General features: G+C 41.1%; 1 protein-coding gene across 4 annotated transcripts in view; it reads left to right on the forward strand.

Moving 5' to 3' along the window:
• The window catches only part of LOC114148298 (thyroid hormone receptor alpha), a 71854-nt gene that overhangs the window by 36178 nt on the left and 19116 nt on the right, over positions 1-16560 (forward strand). Inside the window, exon 1 of one of the 4 annotated variants that reach the window (XM_028023474.1) lies at positions 13423-13713. The exons of 2 other annotated variants lie outside the window; for them this stretch is intronic. In XM_028023474.1, coding sequence (XP_027879275.1) covers positions 13682-13713 — 32 coding nt within the window. In that variant the 5' untranslated portion in view covers positions 13423-13681. Of the gene's footprint in view, positions 1-13422; positions 13714-16560 lie in introns of those variants that run through there. One more of the 4 variants, XM_028023473.1, reaches the window with a different exon arrangement.

Raw genomic sequence — 16560 nt, forward strand, 5'->3', positions numbered from 1 at the left:
TGGAGCTTGTTGAGATAAACAAGACTGTTGGAGAGAAGTGTACCCCTTCTCTCAAAAGAGGTAGACTGCCACGAGCAACTAAACATCAATCAACCATCCATATAGATACATCTTTAAACACAAAACAGACAATGTGTATATATAAAAAATAATAACAAAGAACAACATATATTATCTTCGTAATGATTCAGCCTTCTACTGACTCGATATACTTCATTATACCTTGATTGAATATTATTTCCTATCAAGACCTGGAGTTTTGATGCTGCACCTGATATTGCAGATGAAAGGATTACATTTATTTATGAGGATAAAATACTAATCAGGACTGTGTTGGCTTGTTTCTACCGGGAAAACTTTAACGTCACTTAATACACTCAGAATCAAGTATTAAAACCAAACTTCTTTTTTTTTTCTCACTTCAATCTACTCATGGCTAGTTAGAGTCAAAACACTAACATTAGACAACTTTGTTAATCTTTGATTAAACGTGTGCTGTAACTGCAGGCTTCCTGGGGCTTCTAAATTATGAATGTGTGATGAAGCAGATGAAAGTTTAACTCGGGGTTCTGATGGCTGCTGCAGACTGGCTGAAATGGGGCCGCGGCTGTAAAATCGTAATTTATGAGAAGGTTGCTAGAGTTCATTTGCGCAGTCGGGACCCCTTTGCGAATCAGTCACGCCCTCCCCTCTGTCCTGTGAAGAGCTGTTGTTCTGCCTGATCCCACGACAAGTAATGGAGGCAGTGTTCTTGTTAAGCAAAACACGAGCCAAAAAATGTAGCGAGGAGCTAAAGTTATGATAAGCAGGATATTTTTGAATATTGGTTCCATTGAATGGGTCTCAAATATGGGCACTGAGCCTATCTTAATCACTAATCCATGTGGTTTGGTGGTTTTGCCACCCTGATTTTTATGTGATTTGGCCATTCATCCACACGTAGCCTCCATTTAGTTTCACTAAAAACAATCGATAGCAAAAACTCCGACCAAAGTGGAGATTTAAGAATTCTCCTTGTTTGCTTGGGGACGTTGAAACCTGAAACTTTGAGGTCGGCGCATTACAGCCTGCGACAAATAATGCAGCGCTGGCGTCACATATGTGACTATTATTACTGTTTGGCCCTTCGGTGGAGGAACGACGGCTGCTATCAGAGCGCTGCTGATTTTTACATTGATTCAGACAATTCAGACTGAATGGATGCTAGTAAATTTGATGAGCTAGTTGGCTGCCTCTTCTCCACCCGGGCAGTCAGCATTCACTTAGTGTGGCACAAAGTGGCAGCGTGGTTGATGCACATTCTTGCGAGTCCTTGAGTTGACTCTCAACTTTATGGCCTCAGTGTCATGTACAAAGCAGTTCGACGTGAACACTGCTTCCTGCCGAGCAGCTTGCTGTGCGACGCCGAGTACACAGTCGTAAAAATTTAGCATTGGGTGGAGATGTCCGGCGGACGTCCACTTGGAATCCCCTTCCAGTGCGTGCGGACCTCCACGGTAGGAAACACGCCCGAGTATGTGGGAGCCTTAAAGCTGTCAACATTTTCTACCCACATAAAACCTCTAACTGGTTTTCGCTACCTTCCTGTCCCATGTTGCCATTTTTTACAGTGGGGATGGTGTTTAATGATAAGGCAAGCTTGTAATATTGCTTTCACTTATCATTTCTTGAAACTTCTCCACAGCATTATACTTCACCAAGTAGGTGAATTCTAAGGATGACCTCCTTTAGCACTAGAATGGCTTGAGTTAGGCCATTTTGACATATACCTATTCAGGCTAGAGATAGTCCAACTGGCCTGAAGGATTTTATCTAGCAGGTGCTTTTGTTCAGTAAATAGGGCCATTACCTTATCAGTACCCTGGTAATGGCCTCAACGCATCTCACAGTTGCACAATTGTTCCTTAGACTTCGACTTCGACTGACTTTGTTGTCATTTTCAATGCACAGGGTGTATACAGAACGAAATTTTGTTGCATACGGCTCAGGATAATGTTTGAGGTTCCAATGTTGTGAGTAAAATAAAATACAGTATAAAATATGAATATAAATATAAATATAGAATATAAAGTGCAGGACTGACAGTAAAATATAAGTTATTTAGCTCTGTACATGTGCAAGGTATGAAGTGGAGACCAGTTTTTGAGTGCAGTCCAGTTAAGAGTTCAGCAGTCTGATGGCAAGTAGGAAAAAGCTGTTTCGGAACCAGGTGGACCTGCACCGGATGCTGCAGAACCTCTTTCCAGAGGGCAGCAGGGAGAACAGTCCATGGTGGGGGTGTGAGGGGTCACTGATGATGTTTCGGCCTCAGGACACGCATCCTGCATCGATGGTTGACCTGACACTTCGCCCTTTTGCCTGAGCTGGGTGTGGAAGGTTGTTGCCGAAGCAGTTTCTCCTTGTGTGCCTTCTTCTCACTCACATGAGAGTTACCGAACTCTTTTGCAAGCTCAACCAGGAAGTCCACCCGTCTCTCCTGCACCCCAATGCAAGCCTGATAAAGCACATGTGCATTCAGTGCTGCCATGTCAATCATGTTTGCCAGGTTTGCTGACCAGCTGTCACATAGTGATGGAACCTTAGTCACCCCCCGCAAGATTATGACTGAAATAAATGCCATTAGTTCTTGTGAACTAAATAGGTGAAGCAGTCACCTATTTATCCTCCACAGCACAAAAGGCTGCATGCAAATTTGCATGTGCAAAGTCTCCCAGATTTCTTTTGCTTACACGTTTTGCATGATTTTTTTGAGGTGGATCAACACAATTAATTTGGTTAGTTTATTTCTAAACTGTCATTTTATACCCTCTTAGCTTTATTTCAAAGAAAAACATTACTAATTTCTTTTAGAAAAACCTTTGCATATTTCTTGAAACAGATTGTATGTTTTGCAAACTCTATGTACATTTGGCAAAATGACCTGAATAATGCAGCACAACATCATGGATCAGCTGCAAAAGGTCACATCTCTCCAAAAACACTTCATGTATGCTTCAAAACTAAACTGAAGAGCACTACCTACAGGAGATCTGATCTCCTGTAGGTATCATAGATACCCACCCCCAACATGGACAATTCACATTCCTACCTTCTGGCCTGACGGTCAACGGCCACATTTACAATTGAAGAAGGGATGCTAATTTGAGCCATCAGAGTCGTCAGGGTGGACTCCGGCCTTTTGGCCCTGTTCAGCCGATATGGGAAGGACTCGAAAACCGTACCATCCTAGTGTTAGGGGAGTCGGAGTAAAGGAGGGCTGAATATAAGTGCACAGTTCTTTATTTGTAAGAAAAAAAACAACATTGCAAGCTGCTGTTTGTTTCCTTTCTACTTCACAATTATGCTCTACTTACCATTGATCTGTCACATAAAATCCCACATTGAAGTTTGATGTTTATAATGTGACAAATTGCTAAAAGGGTTTACATATTAGCGGTGTCACAATTAGTCAACCTCAAACCTACACTCATGATGTTTTGCATATGTTCTGGGAAATCCCTCAAACTAAATCCCATCGCACTCGACCATCACTTTTCACTTTTTTCTGAAAACCAGAACAGTTGGTAAAACCGTTGCCCTTGGCATGACCTTGTGAAAAAGGGGTGGATGGGGTAATCTGTGAGAAACTGGAGGTAAGCTGGGACTAGACCTCTGTGACAAAGAGAAATACAAAGAGGTATTTATCACGTAATCCAAATGCAGTATATCCAGTACTTTATCTTTCAATATCAGCCCCTAAGGTGTTGCATTTCATTAGAAATGGAACCATGAGCAAAAACAAGTCTTTCTTTATCATAGACAATGACTGACAAATCACATGAAGTCGGAGGAGAGGAGCAACACATTTCTAGCTGTTTGTCACAAGAGTTGGTGAAAAACTGCAGGTATGAAGTGACTAACGGAGATCAGACACTCAATTCTCATCAGAAGTTGACAAGTGGAATTGTAAAATTGTGATACAATGAAAAATAATACCACTTTTGAGGACAGTACTCCTTTCTAGTTACATCCATCCATCCATCCATCCATCCATCCATCCATCCACCCATCCATTTTCTTACACCCTTGTCCCTCGTGGGGTCGGCAGGTGCTCCTTTCTAGTTCATTATTCAATTATAGGAATAATTTCAGTCCTCTTATTTGGGGTAAAACTAATAAAGTGGGGAGAACTTGAAACTAAAATACACTTCTCAAACTGGAACTCCAAGTTTACCACACTTCTGTGAAATCAAGCTGTCCAGTTAAGAAGTAACACTGAATTTATTGTGCTTGAAAGCAAAGTCAGACTTCTTGTTTGAGCACACAATCTTTGCCAATAAAGCTGATTCTGAATTGTTTTTTTTTTTATTTGTTTGTCAGGAAAATGTGTTTTTTGGGTTGAGCAGCAGTGTTGAGTACGTTGGTTGTTCCCATGCCAACTAATTAAATCCTCTATTTCAGTGCCAGTCATTTTATTCTGCTATTTACTCTTGTTTGGTTTTGTTAATTGGATTGGCCAATTGAAGTCTGAAGAAACAAGACGTGTTGGCAATTTAACGAGCCGTTCCGTTCAGCTGTGAGAACGTCATGTTGGTCACCAGCTTGTCAGTGGGATGGAATCCCAGACTTTAACCAGTTTGTCACAGGTCAGCCGATGGGACTGCACTGGGTTTGGCTTGAGCTGCCAGTTCTGACCCCACAAAACGCTCATTGGAGTTTAGCTCCAGCCATTCGGTCCCTAAGACTAGGAATATAGAACTCTCTCTGTTTGCAAAATCTCATCTTATTGCTTTGCAATGTTTTTTCCAAGATGAGGGGAATGTCGCAGTCATACCATCACACCGCAGGACAAAAGTAGTGATGCACCAACCTGATATCTGTTTCATTCCTGACACTGGAAAAAAAAATCTAGATTGTGTATTAGTGACATTTAAACACAGTATACAGTGTATATAAACTGCTGGTTCAACTATAGATTTTTATTACTTTTGCTCAGGAAACAGAGCAAATATGCTTCCAACGTCCAAATACAAAAGCCTCCTGACGGGGTTAAGTTGGGACGTTCACAAGTCCAGACAGAGGGCCAGGAGGAATAATAGCTGGAGCTTTTTTTTCAGCCATTTCAATTTCCTTTGCTTTCATCCACAGTAGCTGGCATGAAGTGCTACACCTCCCCGAGGGGCTACTAAACACGTTTTACAGCCTCTGTTTTGTGTGTGTAACATCAGGGGTGTACAGAATGTAATATTGATGGAAAATCCTTGTCGATTGCTTAAAAGAAGACAAAGTTTTACATCGGTGGTCAATTTTGCGGTGCGGGGGGAGTACATGGTTTGATAGAAAGAAAAGAAACATTTTGTAAATTTTCTCTTAAAAGTATCTCACTCTATGGATTGACCTTGTATGTAAAACTGAATTTGTTGTAAGAACCCACATTGGACCAAGAGAAGTGGCTTATAGTTTGTTGTCTGAGGATGTCGCTTGTGCGTCAGATTTATGGGCGTACTGGAAATGCATGAATACACAAAGGTTTCATAGCCTTTGTATGTAACAAATAATTATAATAATAATAATAATAATGTGATTCATTGCTTCAAATAATTTTAGCATTTTAAAATCTACCTAGTTAATCAAAATTAACTTGTTAAAGTCCCAGCCCTAGTTTAAGTCAAAATGTATTCAATGTCCAGACTTGAAAAGACTTAAATGGGCAGTATGATGTTTTCTAGGCACATAATGCAATTTTATAGCAAAGTCAAGTAACTATGTTTACTTCAGTTGTTAAAAAAAATGTTATATACCGTATTTCAAATATAACTTAAAAGAAATTTTACATTGTAAATTAGCTCCTTGAAATTAGGCCTCTGTCTCTTTAAGAAACTCCTGCTCTTTCTGACACGTTGCCTTCAGGAAGTCGTCGCCACATGAGTTTTTACCAGCGTTTCACTGAGAAGGTAGCTCTTATAATGAGCTCAGCAGATGCACAGTTCCCTCAGGTGTTTGCTAATTGCGGCTGGCTAGTCTGAAGGAGCTGAGTGGGGGAGTTCTGCTCTGTGAGGTGGAAGTTGCGCCTTGAAGGTGGGGCTAGATCCACCCAGCTAAATGGTTGCCATGGGAGATTAATTTATTTCTCAAACATGCATAAAAGAATCAAAGCAACACTCTAGGTATGTTTTTGGTGAGGAAATGACATCATAACAAGATCAAAAAAGTTGATTTCACATAATACGGTCCCTTTAAAGAGAGTTCTATATGTACACCACACTGTTTTAAACTTAGATTCACAGTTCCCTTTCCACTCATTCCTTCACATTGTGAACATAACCATATGACCTCTCATGACTGCCTCCTCACCCCCCGCCCACACACACACACACACACACACACACACCCCACACACACACACACACCGTATAAATCCCTGGCCTTGTGACAGCTGTGTAGCAATACGTTATGAGAGCTGCAGGGATGGTTTCTTCTCAGAAATTTATTGCCATTTCTGTCATTAATGAAGTGTGACAGTAGGTCATTACTTGAGATCCCGTGGACTGTTTGCACCCAATCGGCTGTTAAAGGCAGCCATGCAAATCAGGCTTTATGTTCCTTGATACGCTGCTCGTCTTGTCTTTGAACGCCACAGCTGCAACATGAGCCACCAGCCTAAAGGTCCCTGGCACACGGTTGGAACTTGGCAGGACCCAAGGGGCTAACGTAGAGAGATCTGTCCCACCAGTGCCTGCCAGCAGCTCGCTCCTTTTAACATGAGTAAAACCCATCAGGTGGTGGCGGATTATGGTTGAACTTTCCCTGCCTAGAGGAAGAGGAGAAAATTTGGTGCAGTTCAATTCCTGAGTGGACGCAGTAAAAACGAGCCGTCATCGGATCTGAACTCAGACAGCTGTCAGCTCAGGGAGGCTGAGTCAGACCTAAGACAACTGTTTTGTTTCAGAGATGATTCACAGGAACTAAATCGTCTTCATTAGCTGCGTTTACACTACAAGTGCTAATGCCAAAAAAAAAACCACACAAATTTGCGATTTCCTTTGAAGAAATAAAAGTTAAAATTACACCTGAATAAGCTTGTTCACGTGATAAGTCATTAAAAATCATGGCAGCAACAGATGTAAACAGTTACAAGAGATTTATTTATAATTCATTCAGTTCTAGCACTCATCTTCTATCAGCCAATCAGAGGAGACATTGGCATCTTATTCAGGCGTTCGAGAGATAAGCCCTGCCTACTCGGGAGCAAATACATAAGCAGTGTTTAGGGACATTTTTCATCATTGACTTTACAGAAGAGTTATGAATTCAACACTTTGAAATGACAGACAACGTTTTAGGAGCTATGATGCTGTGAGGGCTCTCATGGAGCCAGCTGCACATTGTCTGGAAAAAAACAAACAATCATCATCCTGCCACTTCTTGCCGCTTTCTTTGGTATTTCCACCAGTAGCAATATCCAGCTGTTGATCACATGACTCATGTGATGCGAAGAAAGTGTTTTGCAAAATTCATCTACTTCAAAACAGGTGAAAAGTTTAAAAAAACAAAAGAAAAACCAAGAAAAGCATGAGTTTTATCAAAATTGACGTGTTTCCATTAAGCAAATTTATTCATTCCAATTTGCAGAATTTTATGGTGAATGGAAACACGGCTATTGAGGTTTGATAATGGATATGTGACTTTGATTTGATAGAAATGAATCAGTAAAACATTTGAAATAATTAAGAGAAAGCTTTGAGAGCAAATTTGATGGACAAAAACTGTAATTTCACATCATCACTGAAAAAAGTGTGCCGACAGTTTAAAAGCATCATTAAAATAATTTTTCAATATAATTACACCTTACGTGTTAAAATTGGTTTCCAATTGGCATCAATTAAACACCCTAACTATTAAGGAGAAAAAACAGATTCTTTCTTCAGCGACATATTTAATGGTCAGCAAGTCGTCCATAACTTTTGTTTAAAAGGTTTTGTTGGCTCTAGTGGCCTTTATTTGAAAGCAGATCAACAGGAAGTGAGAGAGGGGAAAGACAGGCGACAAATGTCGTCAGGCTGGGAATCGAACCTGCGACCACTGCCACGAGGACTAAGGCCTCAATACGTGGGTCATGCTTTGTCCCTGCGCCACCACAGCACCCCGTCCATAAACTTTTTAAAGAAAAAGCGAAGTAAAACAATAGACTGAACAAAAGAGAACATTATTGAACATTTAATAAAGGGCTGCTGCTGCTTACAGTATAAATAAAGGAGTTTAATAATATATATATTTTAAAAGAATCAGAGATGTTCTTGTTCACATACATTCTTTTCCTACAACACAACAATCTATGACAATAGATGTCGTCATGTCCTCTAAACAGGTTGCTGCAGCATCAAAAATATTAAGCATTGAGTTTTTTTTTTTATCTAGTTAATTTTTTTTTATTGTAACGGCCCTTGTCAGAACTGCATACTTGAGTATGCAGTTCATCCGACTGGATGAAAAAGAAAACTTTTACAGGAAGTTTTTTTCCAAGCTGCTCATCCAGTATGGTGTTTGTTAAACCTACCAAATCATCGTAAAGCTCAGTGTTTTGCGTCAGCCATGTTGTTTTGCTGTTGTCTGCCCTCACAAGCCTCAGTGACCATAAGCGACCTCGCCTGCTCTACGCTTTGCTTCGTACACACAGGCTGGATCCTCACCCTGCTGAGAAACTGTTGCGTCCTGGAGGCATGTTGATGTTTGAAGCGATTGGATCTTTTTCCATCTAATCAATAATGTTTGGCCGTGGCGTATATAACACACCAGTTTGATGGAACCTACTGGAAATTGTAAGCTTCATCAAACTCCCCTATGGGGAGTAGGACAGGATTCAGGATCTTTGCCAGCAATACATTTTCTTAAACATTCCTCTTGCTCCAACTTTAATTGCTCAATATTTGGAAGCAACATGGGCTGAACGGCTTCATTCACTTCCTCCGTTCCTACAATTCAGCGCAGAAAATTGACATCATCGTTCTCACCTCCTCCTTCTGTTCAATGATTGGCCTGGCTGAAATTCTCCCAGAAAAATCAAGCTCAATAGGAGAAATCTCGGACAGAGCACTGAAGGGAAATGAGAATCCAGGGATATTGCGATGGAAGGGAATGATTGGTCTATGGGTGACTTACAGACATTAGTTGTACTTCACTTAGTAACTACTTATGCTTAGTCTAACTTCCAAAATTCATGGTTTTTGCATTCTGCCTTTTTTAAATAGTAGTTGTGGGGTTGTTTACTTTACAGGTAAATTTGCACAGCAAATTCAGAAAGCCTTCGCCTCACTGTGCCTCCACGAACAGTTGTTAGCATGAGCTCATTTAAACCTCTTTATTCTCAGATCAGAGGTCAGGGAATGATGCACATCTTGCAATTTCATGAGTTCCTTTACAAACACAACCAAAGCTGTGTTGGATGAAATCAGCGAGAAGCCTTTTTATTTTCAAAACCCCTTCTGTAATGTAGAACACTGAGTGTGACATACTTCATAATGACCGACACAATTTGTGGTACATGTGTTTTTGTACGGTCAGTGGGAAACTAATTTTCTGCCTATTCCCACTTAGTTATGCCGTCTCCCCCCCTCCTCGCCGCTCCCCACGTAAAATTAATTTATGCAGCTTAAACAATGACATTCACAGGCTTGTCACAGCCGCGGAGGCTTTTCAACTTTACACATGAACACACATGACAGCGGGGATTAGCGCTCGACATGACTCATACGACCAGCCACCGAGTGCGCCTCTCAGCAGCCATGTAATTTCAGGCATGACACTAAGTGATTGCTCAGACAACAGTACGACTGCACATAAAACTCCCGCTGTTTGCCTCGGACGACCTTTCCAGGGCTGCTTTTAGGTCTTTGGGCAGCTCGGCGTCTGATTCGTCGCTGCGGCTCTGGAATTCACCTTGAGGTGTTGCTAAAACGGTCGGTTAGGGGTAGCGGGAGTGGCGAGACAAAAGGGTGACATTGTCAGTGAAATCAAAACGGCATCAGCAGAGGCGAGAGGTGGAAGAAGGGCGAGACGGCGGATGATGGCGAACGGCAACAAAGACAAATGCAAACTACAGGGGACGCCGGCCGACGATTGACGCCGAGATGGAGCGTGTTTGTGTCAGATCCGGCGACACGTGTACCTCAAACGGCGAAGAAAACGTGATGCTTTCCGCTCGCCTGTCGAACCACACATCAAGGATGTTGCATTCTGCAGTCTAGTTGCACAAGTACTTGCGTTCCCGGCGCGCCTGTCCTTATTTCCCCTCAACCGCAGACAGAGCCGATTTCAATATACTCCCTAATTCTGTAATAAAGAGCATATTTCATACATTTTGGCTTGTCATTTCTAAAGTGTGTCCTCAGATTGAAGAGTTCAAACCCAACGTGTGACTTATTGCAGACAAAAGTTGCTGGTTAACGCCTTCAAAGGGAAAAAGGTCTCATGCCATTTTAAAAAGCAGCAGAGCAGAAGAACGTGCACATAAACAATTGCATGTGAGAACCGAATGTCAGAAAAATGTTCACCCTTATGGTAAAGGTGCTTCCGAACGCTGTTCCTACATGCTTTACCTCGTTGCTTTGCCACTGTGCCTCAGATAACCCCGGCTACCGATCATTAAGCTGCGCAAATGTGGATCCAGCTGCAGTTCTGGCCATCAAAATAAGTTTTTTTACACTTGCAGCCAAGAAAGATGAAAGAGCAGTCTAATTTAATTATTAGGGCATGTAGCTCTATCTCTGTGTCCTCGGAGGACTTCAGTCAGCCGTACTGCGAAGACTGCATCACCCGGCTGTTATGTAACAGAGTTCACATTAAAGCTTAAGCAAGTTTTGGGGGGGAAAGAGGGAATATTCTGTTTTCAGTTTTATTTTCCTAGGGGGCAAGATGAAAAGAGAGCTAAATATAAGAGAAGAACGACAAAGAACTTGATGAACAAAGTGACAGGAAGTGAACATAACAAGGTTTGGATATCTATGAAGAGCTTCTTAATGGCTGGTTCAGCTCCCTCTGTACTAGGGTTGTCACGATACTAACATTTCAAATTGGATACCGTTGCTAATTTGTCAACATTTTTAGTGTCTTAATTAGGGCAAAACAAACAAGCTGCAGAAGATCTAGAGTTCAACCCTCATTTAGAAAAACATCAGATTTAATGGGACAATATTACATGTTTTAATATTGAAATTGAGCTTCATGAGCTCTGTGCCATATTTTAATGAAATTAAATGAAACAGGCCTATCCGTTTTGATAGCGATAAGTAAACAAACTCTATGGGTGAACTGTCTTTAATGTCTGTGAATCCCACATAAATCCAGGAAGGGACATTTTCCTTCTCTTGTAAAAAAATTGACAATCTGCCTTTGAGCAGCTAAGTAATATTTTTCCAGGTAACTTAAGAGCAGCAAATTTATAATCCCAAGTTAGAAACACTCAAGTCTTTCTAATGAGTCTCTTTGGGTTTTACTGTTGAGAAATCAGGTCACATTTTTGCTTTCAAGACACTGGAGCCCTGAAGCTGCTATATTGTACTAGATTGTACTCCAGTGGTAGGAGTTCATCCCACAATCGGTGGGTTGACGGTTCGATCCCTGGTCACATCCGCCTCTGTTGTGTCCTTGGGCTAAACACTTCATCTGCCTTGCCACCATCAGCATGAATGGGTGAATGACTGAAAGTAGTGCGAAGCGCTTTGGGTACTTGAGAAGGCGCTACACAAGTACAGGTCATCCCCTGTCCTCTGTCTTTGTAGTTATTGAGTGAAGAATCGTAAAATAAGCATTTCATATTCACATCACCTGCTGATACAATAACCAGATAGTGGAAATGGACCTGCTGCAGCGAAATATCAACATTTCTGCATAAAACATGACCACAAACTTCTGATCAATCCCACAACAGAGCGTACAGATTTCCATACCGGAGGAAACGGCGTTTGCTCAGCTGTAGCCTGACTCCACGTATTTGCGGTGATCGCGAAGTGCTCAGTCTTCATTTCCTGAACCTTGCAGTCAGTGGAGATCATGTCAGGCTCTGTCCTCCCAGCCTTTTGATAAGAAGGAAAATAAATCCAAATGTTCGTCTTTGTGATGGCCAAATAAATGGCAACACTCCTATGTTGGTAACTCTTATTATGCACAATTTATTTTTTCATACAAACACAACAACACTTTAGTTTCAATAAAAACATTTATTAGTTGATTTGGATACATTTGTTCTAGTTATTAGTGTACACATTTAGTTAACATGTATTTATATCAACTTAAAGTTAATTTTATTTGCTTAAGATTAACTCTTTGTTACCTTACCGCGAGACAAAAGAAGGGGCCAGGGCTCAGCAGGCTTAAATGCTGATTGGACTGAACCACTAGTTCCTGCTGGAACGGGGAATTTATAGTTTTTTTGTTTAGATTAGTTTTGTATTTAAGTAAATATTAGTATTTAAAGTTTAATATTTTTGATTTTCATTTTTGGGTCTTTAGTTTAGCCAAACTTAGCTGTACTGTTATTTGTTTTGTGTTATTTATAATTATATTCTGTTTAGTTACCCTATCGTGTCTTAATTGGTCTGATCAGCCAGTATATAAACCCCTGTGTGTCATTTCTTTGTCAGGTCAGTTATTTTTGTTTTCATCCAGTTTGTTTTCATTTTTTGCCTGAGTTCAGTTTTGTTTCTTTGCCCTCTTTTATGACCACAGTTTATCTTTTAGTCATTTGTAATCTTTGGGTTAAAAACTCTTTTACTCCACCTGTTTTTAACTCGGTCCATCACAATCTTCAACATGACGGTTGAATCTCTCCGTCTTTCATTTTTGTAGCTTCCTCCGGTGCTTTCCGTTCATGCCCACGTCCCTGAACCATCTAGACCTCAGAACATCTTGCGTAGTTATAAAATGGAGGCCGACAGATGGCAGATTTTTTTATTATTTTTTTTATTCATTTTTGGAACATTTTGAGTAGATTCTGAATCGTAGTGAATCAGTTCTTTTGGCACACCCCTACTATCCATCCTAACCCTGGTTTAAACTTTAGCAGGACTTTTCCTCTGACCTGATCTCTTCCTTAGTCTGTATGATGGTTCCTCTAAGGCCTTTCACCAAACAACTGAGATAAAACAACACACTGGAGAACTCTGTGTACTAATTACGTGACGTTTAAAGACAATTGGTTACACTAGTTGTATTTGAAGATATCAAAGTAAACATGCTTTCCCTTCACAACGATGCTCCACTTTGTGTTAGAGACATAAAGCTGAGCCTGTTTGCACACCATAGACCGTATAACAGTGCTATGATGACAGAGAGCAAACTACTGCGACCGACAACACACAGACACACACTCAGCACACACTCAGGTGCACAGCAAGGGGAGGGCGGACTGGATCACAGAGAGGGAGGCTGGACCAGAGCAGCCTGAGAGCGAGGGAGGGGAATAAACAGAGAGCTCCATCGCTCCGGCCACCAGTCTGAGAAAGAGAGCAACCACCGCCTCAGATGTTTCAGCCCAGAGAGGCGACTTAAGCCCGGCTTCACAGAACTGTTCGAGGATCACTCTGGAGCGCGGCCAGTTGGGGATTTTAAACCTACGGCTTGCTCCTCTGAGAAAGAGCCTGGATGGCACACTCTGACTGATTCAGAAGAAGAGCTGAGTAGTTTTAATTCCTGCACAGGGAGCAACATGCATATCCTGCAGCCGTACTGCATTAACAGGTTGGTACGGAGGACAAAGTTTATGGTGGCACCTTCATGTAGTTTCAGTAGGTTCAGCATGTAGTTTCTGTTTTGATCATAGTGGTCACCAAGTTACATTTGCAAATCCAGTTAGTCAGTCAAGGAATTTCTCAAACATAATAACTTTCGATCAGCTAATAATTGAAGAGACATTAAACAGCTGCTCAATACCAACACACAGAATCTTCAGACCGACAGTGGGTTGTTTTGCTTTTGATGATTGTGCAGGAGGCAGCAGGCATGTGATTCTCTAAACCCTGTTTGCTAAATAAAGAGTCTGCTGTTAAAATTCCCAGGACATAACACTTTCTGAGCAGCTTTCAGCCTCCAGGCTTTGATTTCAAGTTCAGCCTCTATTGCATTTGTTGGTGAGTTTTATAAATGTTTCCACATTTCAATATGAATAATAAGTATGTACTCTGACTATATTGCACCTTCAATGCTAATTTAATTGCTACGCCTTCACTAACTATGAAATAATCATAAGATTGAAATACATTGTTATCATTATTGAGCAAATTGTTATTGACTACATGTTATCATGCTTGCGGCGCCCCTATTGGTTAAAGTTGCATTTTAATAATGCTTGAAACGCGTTCTGTAGATTCTGGAATCGTACTGCCTCTGGCCGGTCGTCTGGTTCCAGCTCGTAACCACGGCGTCGCCTCCGGTTCCACACCGGACAGCCAGCTCTCCTGGAGCTCTGCTGCTGTCACTTCTGCTCCGGTTGCAAAAACATGACCTGATTGAATTTAACTGAGAGATTTTTTTTCCCCTCATATGTCTGTAATTCAGCTCACTTTCCTCAGAAATGCGATTGTGGCGTCTTCCCACCGCGGTACAAACCGAGCATGTTGCGTCGTAATTAAACCTACAATGCACCCGCTCCACCGTGAAGAAGCAAGAAAAGGAAAATGTCAGGAAAAATTAGTTTTTTTTCTGGTTGGAGAAGGAGATGGGATTTGACAGCAAGTGAGAGGAGCCAATGGGAGAGGGAGGCTGGTGTTATCTAATGCTGCTGATGAGAGGGGGGCGAGGGGTTCAAGGGCAGCTGCAAAATAGGAAAACAGAATGAAATGAGGGGGAGATTTGGTGTGGAAGCATAGATTTGGAGGCATAGATGGGACAGGAGATGTACGTCCAGCAGGCGGCCATGTGTGGATTGGCTGGTGCCGACCTCTCCCTGGAAGCGCCAGGAAAGAGGAAACATAGAGAATCACAGAACAAGACAGGAGGCAGTAAAGAGATTACTAAAGGAATTATCTTTATCCTGGAAAATCTGCATGTGCCGACTAGCCGTGCATGTGTTCATCCATTGATATGATTTACTCAGTTCTGAGTAATCCCCAAAAAAACCACTGAAATGATGGAGTGGCCTGTCCTCAGGATACCTGGAGATGAAGTGGAATGAGATGTAGGATATTATACACACTCTGATATCCTCTGGGAACCACCGCCACAGCAGAAAGCGCTGTGTTGTTTTCCTTGTTATAAAACAAGGAAAACAACTGATAAAGAGGAAAAGTATCAGGACTAGATCAAAAAAGATAAATATAGTAGAGGTGAAATGATCCATCCGGCTCATGGGATGAGATTTGATCAGTTTTAGTATTCTTTCCTGATTCCAACAGAATAATCTAGAAAACTATCAGAGTTAAATGAATTCAATTCAAATTCAAAAATACTTTTTTGATGCCAAATGGAAATTAAAACGTTTCCCTTATCTTAGGTGTAGGACCAGGCGTAGTGCATCGTTTATTATTTATCGTGATAGATTTTGTATCTTGATAATATTTTTTATTTATAGTTTTAACTATTAATGCCAATTAATAACGTTTAAAACCCCACAAAACTATCAGCACTGTAGGGATTGTTAGGTTTACTGTTTCCTCCACTGTCCAATGAAAGCATCAATAAATATCAATACATTTGAAAATATGACTAAATGCAGTTACTGTGTGTAGTTTAGTGAGCTAAAGGAGTAGTTCTTATTGTCAATATTATTGTTTTCACAGTAGTGCCACAAAATACTGTGATAAAACTACTGAAGTCCATGTCGCCCAGCCCTGGACCCATCATGCTAGCTTAGCTTACACACCTTCACCAGAACTAGTTATGTTGGCAACAGCTGGACTGGAAAAATGTTGCTGTTTTAATATGTGGCGTTTATGATGAAATGACCCGTCTCAGGGCCAGGAAGCAGAACATTTGTGCTTCGTGATCATCTGTCTTTCTTATATTCAAAAGTATTGCTATTAGCTAACTGGTTCTAACTTTTGCCTGCCCCATAAGTTTCACAGTAAATATAAAAACTGTTTTGTTTTCTAAATCTTATTCGTCTGCAAAAATATTTACTATGGCTTCCCTAAATATGAGCTTGTTTGTCAAGCTTTGCAAGATTAAATGTTTATGGTGTGTTTATGGAGAGCCTAAGCAGAGTGTAATAATTTATTGACGGAGGACAGTTGCTACTAATTCCTGTTGTTACTAAATGAATCTTTTAGACTCAATATTGTTTTGGGTCATGTGATAAATTGACCCAGTTGTTAACCCCCTCCTCCCCACTGTCCAAACCAGTACCAATCGAGTCAATATACCAACAATAAAACCTCGTTCATATAAACCTTTTCCTGATTGTCTGTCCTTTTCTGTGCGCTTTCAAGGATTTAGATGCTGAGGATTAAGAAGCGCTGCCGACTTTTGCCGTTATTTTTGTGGAATCCCTTTTGCCCGCTCATCTCTCTTTCAGTGACAGGAATTTCCAGCTTCCAGCTGCGAATCATTGAATTGAAGTGACATTGGGGTGGGGATAAAAATTGGTTGGCT

This window comes from Xiphophorus couchianus, chromosome 7 (assembly GCF_001444195.1).
Source record: "Xiphophorus couchianus chromosome 7, X_couchianus-1.0, whole genome shotgun sequence".
Taxonomy (NCBI): Eukaryota; Metazoa; Chordata; class Actinopteri; order Cyprinodontiformes; family Poeciliidae; genus Xiphophorus; species Xiphophorus couchianus.